Source organism: Thamnophis sirtalis, unplaced genomic scaffold (assembly GCF_051295495.1).
Source record: "Thamnophis sirtalis isolate CommonGarterSnake01/CBP01778 unplaced genomic scaffold, rThaSir2_p1.2 scaffold_3, whole genome shotgun sequence".
Taxonomy (NCBI): domain Eukaryota; kingdom Metazoa; phylum Chordata; class Lepidosauria; order Squamata; family Natricidae; genus Thamnophis; species Thamnophis sirtalis.
In genome coordinates this window covers 127,713,940-127,728,326 of record NW_028261383.1, presented here as the reverse complement: position 1 = coordinate 127,728,326, position 14,387 = coordinate 127,713,940, and the positions used below count along the sequence as shown (strand labels likewise).

The window sequence follows — 14,387 nt, the reverse complement described above, 5'->3', positions numbered from 1 at the left end:
TTAGAAGCTCTATCATTATTCATTGAAAAAACTGGTACGGAAATATCTCTGAAAAAATGACCCAATGGGACAAGGGCTGTCTTGTATCATTTAATTCTGATTTAGTTTCTCTTTAGATGACAAAAAAATCCTCCCCTATCAGTGTTTGCCTTTGACTATGAAGTCCATTGTGTTAGTGGATGGACACATTTATGATACTTGGAAATCACATGTGAAAATAATATTGGAAGTGTCAGGCACCTTTACAGTACTATAACACTGTGCTACCTGGGTTACGGTGCTAACATCCCAAAAATTCATAAGAGGTAATTTTGGCTGGAGTACTAAGCAAATTCATTTAATCCCAGAACACATTTGCATAGAGAAAGTGCAATATTCTCCACACCAGTGAACTGCTTTTTGGGTATTTTTCCTCCTCTCAACAACGATATGTAAATACTGACTATTCTGTAATGTTCCAAGTGATATGTCTAAATGTTGCTTTTCATATCACATTGGGGTGCCAAAATTATTGCTAAAAATAATAGCAGTAAGGAACAATGGCGGCATAGGGAAGCTATATCAAAAATATCAGTATTCCCCTTAATTGTCATTGATGTCATAAAAAGAACAAAGGAAAGAAGAAACCTTTCTTCTCTGTTCTATCTGTACCTGAATAAATGAATTCTGGATGCAAGAACTGACATAAATAAATTAAATGTCAGTCTACAATAGCTTCTTCTTGCCTCATCCTCCTCTTTTTGCCCCACAATTCTTGGTTATCTCCATGTTCACTCAGCAGTAAGTGGAGAATATACTCTAACATTAAAAAGGATTCAATGATGCACCCTAATCATTAATAATAACATATTCTCGTTCAAATATCAAAGACTAATCTGAAGCTCAACTGTTCCAGATTCAAGAAAATATACTTCCCCCAAGATTGATCAACTCTGCCACATTGAAAAGTAGGTTCTCTATTCACCCCAATATTACTGTTCCACAACAGTAACCCTAACCCTAACCCTAAGCATCAAAAGATTTATTCTTGGGTAAAAGTGTAACTTTCACTTTGCCATTCATCTAAATCAGCAAGAAAGAAAGTTAATGAAAACATGAGAGTCACCCAATTTTTTTTTTTCTGGGCACCATTACAATTTGCTTTCTGACTCAAATAAACAGAGTTAATTCATCAGTTCTTTCAGACCTTAATATGGTAGCCAAAATATTTTACTAAGGAATACCTGAAATGCCCTGGCGTAAACTACCGCCAGCTGACCCTGATCATACAGCATCTTTTCAAAATGAGGGACCTGCCAACGTTGGTCAGTTGAGTAGCGATGAAACCCCTGCAGAAGAATTGGGGATGGGGGAGTGTAGAAAAATATTTTCATTATTTTTGCCATGTAAGAATTAGGATTCAATCTTCTACACAGACAGTACAAAACAAGAAGATGAATAATTTTGAGAGCTTACTGATCAGGCCAATTACTTCATTAGTCACCAAATGATCACAATCATTTGGTGGATGTGGCCTAATGGTAATACGGAGCTGTCAGTGCAAGTCAGTCTCATCACAATCTGCAATGATTTAACTCATACACAGAACATAAATATCTACTAGCCAATACATTGGATGGGAATAAAACAGTAAAAGCATAGTAAACATCGGATTTGGCAAACCACAATATGATGGCTGGCAATGCAGTAAAAGTTCCAGGAAACAAACTTCTTCATTTTTTGTTTATCTTTCTAGAATCTGTCACTTCAACAAAACATATATTCTATTTCCAAATCAATCATCTAAAAGTCATTTCTCATAACAATTAAAATTCAGGACTGATGGAGCAATTGAAAAAGGGAATGGGAGAATAGGTGTTTTTTTTTTAAAGGCTATCTTAGACAGGTTATTTCCTGAATTATACTGTGAAGCTATTTTTAAAGATCTCCATGGACAAAGTGAAGATTGCCGTAGAAATCAATAGAGAAGATTTTAATATAAGTAGGGAGGAGCATATTAGTTCATTCACATGCTAAAATGATCTACTAAAGGAGTCCTCAAAGTTTGGGATCAGCTATTAACAGTAAAGGAATCAACAGACAAGAAAGATGACACAGGCTACCACTTGGTAGGTAGCAATGAAGGCATTTGAAGAGATATTTGGATGTCTCAACTTGTCTATTTCTACAAAATTCAGAAATGTTCAGACTTTTTTTTCCTATAATATTCTGAAGGATCAGTTTTTGAAGAGATCATCTTGGAAGAAGTTTGTGTATACTAAGGAAAGATTTCAACTCAATCAATCAAAATTAAAATGTGGTGGGGGAGACTAGTGAGACCATCTTTAGACAGTTCTTCCTTTGCAATATCCTTCCAATTACAAACACCACCAAACCAGCTATTTAGCAAGCTATGTATGATATGATTACACTGGAAAGGGAGGATTGGTTAAACTCTTCATTCCCCATAAGAAAAAACAAATGGGACTCAAGAAAGAGGATTCTATCAAAGTAAAATATGGAAAAAAATGCTTTAAACAAACTGCATTTTGGAGTATTTTTAGAATGCAAAAGTGTGCCACAATTTTTAAGAATTATTAGATTCCAAAGGCAATTTTGTATTTGTTAATTAGACTTTTTATCTACCTTCTCAAAGTGGAAAGCAGATTTATGAAATCACAAATGTAAACTGGAAAGAGAAGGACAGGCAGACAAACAGTAGAGACTACTACCAGACCCTGACAAATATTATTTCTGAATTCTTTAATGAAAAGTTTCAAATTACGATTTTACCTGTGCAATATGATCATGAATACCACCATATGCCATCATCTTGAGTGTATGCAGGGCCATCTGAAGTGCTCGTGCTCCTTCAGTGTTTGACCGTTGAAGAGCCCAATAGGAGAAGAGAAAATTCAAATTAACTGGAATAAAAGAAAACAGTAATGAACATTAGTCAGTTGTTTATGTAATAGTAGCTCTTCCTACAGAAATAGCTAGACAATCTTGAACTAACCTGGGGTAGGGAATTTGGGAGATTCTGAGAATCCACCATATTCTTCATCATAAGTCTCTGATAGTTGTTGGAAACATCGGGTTGTCACTTCTTTTAAGGAAGGGGGTGCTTCATCCCCTCGAACGCCAACATCAGTCCTAGCTAACAGTGCAGATAAGATTTTCTGGCTGTTTTCCAAAAGGGTACTTTTGTTCCGTTTCCACTGAGGAGTGGGGAGAAGATATCTAAGTCATAGTTTGCTGCTCTTTATCCATGCCTCATCTAGATAGTACATAACTTTTCAAGTTGCTTTAGAAAATGGTTTGACATCATAGATGCTACTTCTCACATATCAATTTAAAAATGAGATAGCAATGCATTAGGGGCAATCCAACTGAGTTTTTACATATACTTTATATGTTTGTTCCCACGTAAACTGAACCATTACAGTTATATGTCATAACTTGTTAGAATATTGTACGATCTCAACCTACAGTTCCTTCAATAAACACAGATTAAATGAGCTAATGTATAAGCCTAGTTAATGAGATGCTCTAAGTTACTGCATCATGAACACATAGAAAAAAATTCATTACATGAATTTTTAATCCACAAAAATGTTTGCTGACATTTTTGTTAATGTATTACCTGCCTTCAGAGACATGCAACATTATGTAAAATATTTAAAATATTTTGTTTTAACCAAAATGGATTTCTACCCATGGAATATTTTCCGTTAAAAAGTTCTATCTATAACTAAGTTTCTCTCCTTAAATCCTGTTGTCCCTGGGCTTAAGCTAAAATTTCTCATTCATTACATTTTCTCTTATAAGCCCTTTGAGTAAAAGCTCAAAATTGGCACTATCATGTGGCTTAATCTCTCATGTGTTATTCCAACAACACATTCATCTTATTACAATTGCGGATACTGAATCCCATACCTGCTCTAGGATGCGAAGCAGAACAGTCCGAAAGCCAACCTGATAAATTCCATCTTCAGGTGGGAAATAAGTTCCACCTACAAATGGTTTGAGATCAGGAGTCAACCATACACTCATTGGCCAACCACCTCCGCTGCTGGTTGCCTGCAGTGAAACAGAATGAGATGGATTAGATTCCTTTCACATATGTTTTGGAAATAACCAAGTTTTCTCTACGTTCTAACTCCCCACCTGCACAAAGGTCATGTAAACTTTATCAACATCTGGACGTTCTTCACGATCCACCTTGATGCACACAAAATTCTCATTCAAAATCTGACCAATTTCTTCATTCTGAAAGGATTCTTGTTCCATAACATGACACCAGTGGCAAGTTGAATAGCCAACTGAAAAAAGTATCAATTAAAAAAAATTACTTATGAAAAAATTGATTAACCATAGCTTCCAAAGTGTTGGTTTTAAGTCCACGGGATGGGGACAGAATGGGAGTGTAAGAAGAGATTCACACACAATCTCCCTCAGCACATTTAAAGGATTGAGCAAAACAAGAACAAGAACTGCAGATCAAACAAGAATTGCTCCAATAAGCAATGTTAGTGATTCTAACCCCATATATGTTTTCAAAAAATGAGAAAATATTATTCCTAAGAAGTAATAATACTAGCATAATAGTAAAAGATTGCTGAATAAATGTGATTTGGATATTTAAGAAAAAACTATGATAGTGAAGTTTTGTAAAAAGATTTTGAAAATTGTACAACCAGGAAAAGCAATCTGGAAATATCATTAATGATAATGCTGAATGTTTCCTTGTTTGCTACATGTAACCTCAATTAAATATTATCATTTGTGGGATTGAGGAAACATGCCTTCTCTGTCACCGTTGCTGCCCTCCAAACAGCATCCCCCCTCCCAGAGATACAGGTGGTGCCCACTCTACTGCCGTTCCAGAAAAAACTTGCTCCCAGGCCCAGAGTTCATATACTGGTATTGAGGGGGGTGGGGTTGGCACATTATAGAAGCAATCTGTATATAAAGAAACATATTTTTTAGAACAAAAAAAGAAAGATGGGCTTCGCATTTTCCCTCAGAAAAAAAAAGATTAAAAAAAAATATTGAGCAGTTGAAGATCTGCTTTGAACAACATTTATTCCTTTATTCACAAGTTTATTCACTTGGATTTCAAACTGCTCTCAAAGGTATAGTATTGTTTTTATCTGTAAGCTCAAAGGCGCATATCATACATTCATTTTTACCTGACAGAAATATTAACTTGTCCTCTCGCTTTGCCTTATCAAAGGCTTCCTGGCCCCATGGATACCTGAGGAAAATTGAGGAAAGAAAGAAGCTGGATTTTTTTATAGTGTTTCCTTTGTAATATACCTATACCTAAATGTAGGTAAGTGGCTACTGCCTTTTCTAACTACTTGAAAAGCATGTTGATATAAGACAGCATTCTCTGTCAAGCAGAAGAAACCATGTACATTCTAAAAAGTGCTGCCTAAATTGTTTGCACAGGAAATAACATACAAGATCTGAAACTATGCCAAAGTAACTCTCCTGGCTGGTCTCCAGTCTGAAAGGGAGTGGGAACAGAGTAATTTAGCATAGGTTAGGTGTCAAGTGTATACTTAATTAGAATTTGATTTCATTGCTGCTGCTGATTTTAAGTATCCATGAAACAATTTTAATTAAAAGTAGCTTGCTGTGTAGTGAACAATCAGTGTGTTCTGGCCAGTCAGGTGTTGGACTGGGATTGGGCAGACCCATACTTAGATCCATCTTCATGAAAATTCACAGAATAATTTCAAGCCAAACACTCTCTTCACCTAATCTACTTTGTACGGGAGCTGTTGTGAAGATGGAATTAAAATGAGACCTGAATGTTAGCTATCCTAAGCTGTTGAAAGAAAAGTAGACTATGCATCTAATTGATACACAGTGGGAAACATCCTATTGATGATGAGCATTCAATGAGCATTCTTGGAAGATAGGTTTAGAGAATTAGATTTCAGGATTCTAATCTCATATTAAAAATTAGCTTTAAAAAAATGTTTTACATCCACTCTATTCCAACTACTTTATCATTGAACAAAACAGTCACTGTTAACTACATAATTCACATCATTCAAGAGAAGTTGCAAAGATCATTGGTTGCTGCTGTCTCATTTAGATAAAATTATCTTGTGCAGCAATGCCTTTGTTACTTTCATTCTGCCATGTTACTTTCAGACGCAGAAATCTGGTTGTAAGTAAATGCATGGATCAGAAAATAAATTGTGTACTACTATTTATTACTATCTTACTTGCACAAAAGATTGCTAACCAAGATAGCCCCAAAGCAAGGAGCATTGTATTAAAGAAAACAATTACTATATGATACTATATCAGCGAGACAGTATAATATAAATGTAAATTTATTCTAGAAAGAAAGGGAAAAACATCAAAACCTTAAGACAAGAATATCAGAAGCAAAACAATTTCAAAAACGTTGACAATTCAAAATTCTTCTCCTTGTTCTTCTGTCAAAAAAATTCAACAACATCCTAATTCAAATGTTAACAAAGGACACCTGTTATATATATATGATCTTCAAGTTTTAGAGAATAAAAGATATCTAAAATCAATTACAGAGATGTCTCAGCTTTTCAGTCAGGTTAAATGTTTTAGATTTTACCTCAAGATACAGATCAAGGCAGTCAGTCACAGTCCATTTTTTCCAATAAGATTGACCCCAAATAGTCACAATGGGCAACTTTTTAAAAATTTAAGATTAACTGTAACCCAATACAACATAAAACATTTAAAATGAAAGAAACAACTAAAACAACTTTCTGAATAAGATGTTTTAATATTCCTTTTGTTCTTTACCAAAATACATTTCAAATTCAGAGCTGAAAAGGAAAAGAAGTATATTGGCCCTTCCATAAAGGTGCTGCAAGTTTTCTTGGGTTCAATCTTGGAAAAGACTTATGAATTAAGGAGATGCTGACACCTCCTCATACCCAGCACTTGTCAGCTCTTAGCTCATTATCCAAGGCAGAGCTCAGTCACTGTCCCTAATCACCATCTGTCCAACCTTCAGCAATTTTGAGTTCTAGCACTTAATAATAGGGCTTAGGCAGTCTCATATAATCTCTTAATATGCGGAACAGAATAAAATAAAAAATAGGCGAGGAGAAGGAGGAAGAGGAAATCCAAATCTCAATGATAGCGGAGAATTGGTGAGTGAGTGAGGCAAAGGTAACAAGAAAGAAGTATAAACAGGTATGATTATATTAACCTGAAATTTATCTCCTTTGCAGATGAGCCAGAAGAGCTCAGAAACAAGCTACAAACAGGAAATCAGAAACAAAAGAGAAATTAACCTTAGGATCTGGATTTGAAAGTTGAGAGAGTAGGGGCATGCATAAGTGCACCAGCGTGCCTAACATGCCTTCCTACTATACCCATTTATTTATACTCATTTCCTGTGTTGTTATTCATGTTTATTCTTATTCCTGTTATTTTGTACATGAATGACAAAGTAAGTAAGTAAGTAAGTAAGTAAGTAAGTAAGTAAGTAAGTAAGTAATAGATAGATAGATAGATAGATAGATAGATAGATAGATAGATAGATAGATAGATAGATAGATAGATAGATAGATAGATAAATAAATAAATAAATAAATAAATATATATACAGACTGAGCTGCAGAAGGAAAAATGTTTTGACGAGAATGTAAAATCTGGAGGCTGCTGGAAATGTTAAAGGAAAATGGTAGATTCTTAAGAAGAGCATGATGATATCCCGAAATAATAAAGCCTATCTATTTCACTTCACTCCTCTGCCTAGTAAGAGACAGGCAAAACAAAATTCCTTACCAGTCAACAGGGTTATGAGCATGTTGAAGGAGGTAAGGAGATTTCTCATGGATGAGCCGGTTAGTATAGAGATTGTTGCTGGTCTGGCTGCCTTTCCCCCCTGTGGCCATGCTTGAGGTCGTCCTCAGAAAGATCGTCCTGAAACAAGAAATGCCAAATACAGACAGAAGGTAATTTGGTCAGTTTCTTGTCCAAGCAGTGAGATGTGGATTGGATTCCAGGTTGGGTTTCTAACTCAATGTACAGCATAAACTTCCTCAAAGGGCATTTTATCAGATTGAAAACTGCATTACCAGGAAACAGACCCGTCTGAATTCACAAACAAACAAATTGGCATTTTGTCCAACTCAAAACTGCAGAGCCAACAAACGAACCTGTCTGAATCAATCAATTAATAAGCAGGGAAGCAAGGAAACTGAAATCACAAAGGAACCTAGGAGGCCTAATGCTAGACTTTAGGCTCAGTAGGCATGTGGATTTCAGTCAAAAAGGCTTCCTTCCAAGGTAATTCCTTGCATAGGCTCCAGGGAATAAATCATGAATTTACACAAATTAAGCATAACAGAAGGAAGTTATTTTTAGCCTAAAGTTTCAACACATTGTTCAATTGTTCTCCCTCTCCCTCTCTCTCTCTCTCTCTGTCTCTGTTTCTCTCCCTCTCTCTCCCTCTGTCTCTCTGTGTCTATGTCTCTCGCTCTGTCTCTCTGTGTCTCTGTCTCTCTCTCTGTCTCTCTGTCTCCCTCTGTCTCTCTGTGTCTCTGTCTCTCTCTCTGTCTCTCTGTCTCCCTCTGTCTCTCTGTGTCTGTCTCTCTCTCTCTGTCTCTCTCTTGTCTCCCCCCCCCTCTCGTTGTTGTTATTTAAGATTCAATCTTCAATTTGATTCACAGTCTGGGACTGGTAAAAACTTAACAGTTCAAGTCCTAACCAAGAACCTAAGAGCTCTTTAAGGTAATTTAAAGGTAAATTATTATGATAAATTTGCTGTTATTATTGTTGGCTTCACAGTCAGACAAATCTTTACATTGGGTTTATCATTTTTATCCACTATTGAGTCCTTTCCAAGGACCTGGGACAGATAAATGTCCTTGTCTGATATGTTAAATATTGTCACAGAATTTAAGCTGCTCCAATTATTATATCATCTCCATACTAAGACTGATTATCAACTGTCTTCTTAATTTCAGGCTGTTAATGGAGTGAGCAGCTTTTATCCTTCATTTGGTTCTCTCTTTCTGAGGCCAGGGTAAAGTTTATTATACATTATTACATATTAGCTAGGAAGGAGGGCCCACAGGGAAGGGGGGAAAAACTACAGAAAAGATTCCCTTCCCAGAACAACCATAAAGGATATAGTATCTCCAAAATTCATATTCATGTTTATGAGGAAGGCAACAGGTGGGCTTCAGCTTTGCCACTACTGCCTTCAGTTCAGTTACCTCAGGCCTCTTCAGACCATCTCAGCTCTCAGCCAGCATCTGAGTTGAAAGAAAGTGAGGTTTGGACACCTAAGTCATGTACAGAGGGCACTGGGGAAGGCAGGAATCATATTCCAGCCCTGCCCCCAGCACACTTTGTCATTTGCTATACCTATACAGCTTGTTTAAGAAGCTACTGTGCTATAAAGCTAAGTTCCAATCCTTACAATTTGAAAAATGGGTGCTTTATCATTGGCAGCCATTTTATGAATGTGACAAGAAGTTCTCAAAATTACCAATGTGCCCATTTATCTCAAGCCTTTCCCTTGCTCCACAGTAACCTCATAATTCCTAAACTTTCTACTCATTTTATTCCTGTTGTTTGCTTTATAAATAAAATTCTCTACTCTATGCTCGGTATACTAACAGCCTCTTGCTCTCATAATCTTCTCAGGAATATTTGTAATCTGCACTTGTTATGTAGGGTTGCTGATCATTCCTCAAGGGTCTAAAACTTTCTAAATGCTATAAAGATTCGAAGTAAGAAGAAATCTTGCCAAATTTTAAAACAAACTTAGTGGCCTGCCAAGGTCCGCATAGACCATATTCCTGTTAGGGCACAGAAAACAATAATGTATAGTACTTCTGATGCACGAAATCCATTATTCTTGGCTCAAATATTTGGAAGAAACTGCACATATTTGGGGGAAATGCATATAAAACTTCAAGCACTTGAGAACATTAGGTAAAAATCCTCTCTATATTATGGGAAGTTGCGCAAATGAAAGAAATGAACCTCTTAAATGTGGACAATACCAGTATAATAGAAGCAGCTGCTTGAAGTTGTACAATGGCAACCCTTAGTAACCTAAACTGATGAAACATATAGTGCATAGAAATGCCACCCACATATATGTGCATCCCAACCTCTGATGCAAGTAGGGAAACCTTGTCATGTGTGTGACATTCATCATGAATATTTCATCATTTGCAGCAGCTTAACTCCCTGAGATCCAGTTTGGTCTAGTCATTAAAACATTAAGCTAGAAACCAGGAGATAATCCCAACTTAGACATGAAAGCCGGATGGATGATTTTGGGCCAGTCCCTTTCTCACCCCTATCCACCTCACAAAGTTATTGTTGGAAAACAGGAGGAAGGGGGAATATTGTGTGTGTTTGCCACATTAAGTTATTTAAAAAAATAATAAAACTGAGATATAAATATCAATAAATATATGTACACCTCATGAAACTACAAGTGAGGTCTGAGATCAACCAGCACCACAATAAATAGAAGATGTTTAATTAAACTCAATGCTAATGTCAAACTTCCTTCCCTTTTGGAGAGTCCAGAAGTCTTTTATATTCAAATGTCTGCTATTCCTAAGCTTTAAAAAGAGCCCCTCATTAAATATAACTAAATGCTTTAGTCTTTTCTAAGATAGTTCAGAACTACCACAGTTCAAAACTGGGATAGAACAGCCTCTCCTGCAGCCTTTTCAAAGACCTTTGCCTATTTCTACCATCATTACTAATCCATATCTGTAATGAAATGAGTGGATGACCTTGGTGACTGAGTAGAGATGCTGTCCAGGAAACGATCAGGCAAGAGAGGCAGGAGCTCCCAGTGGCTTAACAGTCAGGGGGGAAAAACCTAATTGACTAGATGGTTAAAAATGGCTCAAAAGTGGGAGGTTTGTACCTTCAGACTCTTGCAAGATTCTGTTGATGTAGCCTTACAATAAAGTAGAATTAGTTCTTCTAGTTGTGTTTCTTGTCTTTGTTTACCTGGGAGGGTTGACAAATTCAAGCTGAGGATTTTCAAACTGGCACTGACTCCACCCACATTCCAGAATGTAACCTGGATCACTAGCAGTAAGAATTCACTGAAGTAAAGCACTGTATTGAACCAAGACCTCTGGAAAAACCCCAGATCTTTTTAGATATTGTAAACCAGTTTGTGATTTTCCATATTGGTGGTCTCATAGCACTATACTATTTCTACTATTTCTGTTTTTTCCTCTTTTTTTCTCTCACTATATAATAGAATCTGCCTTTTTTTTCCTGCAGAAACATGAGAGGAATCTTAGCTGGCTGAGTTCTCCTCTTCTGTCTTATGTTCAGATAAATTATTTATCATGTTTATAGTATATCTGTGAGGCGTATTATACAACCTTAGTCCAGAGCCCATAAATTTGAAATAAATATTTCAATTTTATCTCCCAAAATATCACTGAGATTTTTCTTTAGCGGTGATGGGCAAATCACAATCCTCAAACTGTATGTTGCCATCCAAGAGCCTTTAATGCATCTCTGCTTCTTCGGTAAACACCCTGGAAGTCAAAGAGGGAGGGGGTGTCAAGTCATCCCTTGATGTTGCCACTATCTCTAATTTATTAAGCATCCTTGGTCCATCAGGAGCCAAAGATTTTTTTCACTGCAGAAATCAAGGTATCTGATGTTCTGTCCTAATGTTAAAACTAAAGGTTAATTCCAGTCTGCTTCCTGGTGGATCAGCGTGCCAGAGAAAAGGAAATTGGTAGTTCGTGACCTGTAAGACTTTTCCTACAGAATACACACAGGTCCCTTTGCTCTTCTGGTCCCACTGAATTTATGTATAAGATTATAGGAAACTCTGGCCTAATGTTAGTACTTCACTCACTGGACCTTATAAGGAGGACTTCAGAAAAAAGTGGCTACAAATGCTAGATATTAGGAGACAGCGGGCAAAGAGTGGGAAACAGAAAGGAACCCTTTTAAGCCTTCCTCCTTTGGAATTTGAGCAAAGGAAAGAGTTTTGGTAAAGTGTGCATGTGTGCGTTCATTGCATGTAAGGCCTTTGACTCCATGAATCCCTCAGAGCCAAAGAAAATACTCACTTATCTTTTAGGGTATTCTTGGATACACAATGTTTTACACAAATATACTTTTTAGGTTATAATGTCAGTCTTCCCAACTTGACACCTCCTAGATGTGTTTGGCTACAATTTCAATCTTTCTCCAGCCCACATGATTATACTAGTTGAATGTAATGAAAATTATGTATACGTGGCTATAAGTCACTATAATGTATCAGTTATCATTATTCATAGCAGCGTGACCTGGGATATACATGCTCTAAATAAAGATCAGTATATTAAATACTGATTTTTCTTTAGAGCATGTTTATCCCAGGTTTCTTCTGTAATAAGATTTTAAGACATTTAGGGTAAAGATTCCAACACTACACTGATTTAACCCTTCAATTTTTGTAATGGATGGCTTGCTCAGCATGAGACTAAATTTACATAGCTTTTTGAGAAAGGGATGGGAAGTTGGGCAAGATGACTTGAGGAGTAAACGACGCCAGTAATGATGTAGCAAAAAAGGTAATGAGCAACAATGGGAGGAAAAGCTATTTAACTGGTTCTCAAAAATCAACATTGGCCTGAAAAGGCTAGTTTGTATCAGAGTCACAGAAGAGGCAGGTGCAGGACCAAAGGTTAGTTCCCAGTCTGCTTCCAAGTGGATCAGCGTGCCAGAAAAAAAGAAAGCTGGCAGTTGTGTGTCCTATAAGACTTTGCCTGCAGAACACGGGTCTTTTTGCTCTTCACGTCCCACTGAATCTATGCATACCATTACGGGAAACCTCATCAGCGAGGTTTCCGAAGCAGGACCCTAGATATCGCCGTAGACATGCAAACGGCCAAGATCACTCCTCCAGATCTCCCGGTTGGATCAAAACTAGCCACGCCTTCTCAGAGTCTCCTAAACGGCAATAGAAGAGAGAGAATCTCTTCCAGGTCGAGCGAACGTTACGCAGTTCAGAAGAGTTGGCCCCGACAGAGAAGTTGCCCCAGTGTCAAATGAAAGCGGAGTCCAAAATGACTCCGGAGAGAAACCTTTTTTCCTCCTCCCTCTTTTTGCTCCAGATCTGTTTTGGTCCCCCCCCCCCCACCGCCCCCCCACCCCGCGCGAGATCTGCATGTCAACACCGCCAGCACGTGACCTGCCTGGACCAAAACAAATACATAAATAACGCAAGAGGCCGAGGAATTGGGGCGGCGAAGGAGAGCCTGCCTCTCTTTCGGTTCTTCTGCGGCGCGGCCCCGATACCTGCGCGTCCAGGGGGTCCGCTTCTGCCCGGGCCGGCGGCGGAGCAGCAGGCTACAGCTTGTGCGGCGCCAAAGCGCGACGGGGGCGGAGATCATCGTCTCCGCCGGCGGGAGAAGCTGCTGGGCAACGAAGGGCGTTGCCGAAAAGCGCGCGTAGGGATCGGGGATAGCGGGGCCTATTGGGAAGGAAGCACCGGGTCTCTCTTCAGAGCCGGCCGCGCCATAAGAGTCTCTCTCCAGATTTTCCCCGCCGTGCCCCAGCGTCACCGAAGGGGGTGTAACTCTGTTTTGACAAGAGAAAGGAGGAGAATCGCTTAGACGAGGGAGGGGGGGGGGAGACAGGCTGAGCGGAAGGGGATCGGCTCTCCCTGCCTTTATATTGAAGGAAATTGGATGCCTATTCAAGGGGCTAGTTTGGTGTAGCGGTTTGAAGCCGCGGTATGGTGAGATCTAGCCCTGCCTTAGGCTGAGAGCCACCTGGGTAACTTTAGGCTACTCGACCTTTTTAGCCATAGGCAGCAGGTCGCGGCAAACCATTTCCCCCAAAATATTACCAAGGAAACTGGTCCAGGCAGTCGCCAGGAGTCAAAAACCGAGCTGAAAATGCGCACAAGCACATGGGAGAGACGTCCTAGTAGTGCACGTGGGCTGAGCCGTTTTTCTAACAGGTTGGTTTGAGAATGTCAAGGCAGGATCCGCTCGTCTCTCGCAGAAGGTTGATTATTGCTGACAAACAATAGATATAAACTCAAGGTAAACTGCATCAAACTCGATTGCAGAAAATACGACTTTGGCAACAAAGTGGTCAATGCCTGGAATGCATTACCTGACTTGTTACATCCTCAAACCGTCTACTGTTAACCTCACCCCATTCCTAAGAGGTCAGTAGGAGCGTGCATAAGCACAGCAGCGTGCTTAAGGTCCCTGTCCTACTGTCCCCATTTATTCGTACCCATTTCCTGTATTCTTATTTATGTTTATTTTTATTCCTGTTATCTTGTACATGAGTGACAAACTAAATTAATAATAAATAAATAAAATAAAATGCAAGGATCCTTTGGATGTACTCATTCCTCATATCTTTTTGGAGGCTAGGCC

The 14,387-nt window shown here is 38.4% G+C and overlaps 1 protein-coding gene across 2 annotated transcripts in view; it reads right to left on the bottom strand.

The window, feature by feature from the left end:
- Positions 1-13,539, bottom strand: part of SPATA20 (spermatogenesis associated 20) — a 51,303-nt gene extending 37,764 nt beyond the window's left edge. For both annotated transcript variants that reach the window (XM_087710020.1, XM_087710021.1), the window contains exons 1-8: positions 13,291-13,539; positions 7,780-7,917; positions 5,172-5,236; positions 4,147-4,301; positions 3,916-4,059; positions 2,996-3,197; positions 2,773-2,903; positions 1,224-1,328 (exon numbers count right to left, since the gene is read on the bottom strand). In XM_087710020.1, coding sequence (XP_087566146.1) covers positions 1,224-1,328; positions 2,773-2,903; positions 2,996-3,197; positions 3,916-4,059; positions 4,147-4,301; positions 5,172-5,236; positions 7,780-7,917; positions 13,291-13,385 — 1,035 coding nt within the window. In that variant the 5' untranslated portion in view covers positions 13,386-13,539. The remainder of the gene's footprint in view (positions 1-1,223; positions 1,329-2,772; positions 2,904-2,995; positions 3,198-3,915; positions 4,060-4,146; positions 4,302-5,171; positions 5,237-7,779; positions 7,918-13,290) is intronic.
- Positions 13,540-14,387: the final 848 nt, after the last annotated feature.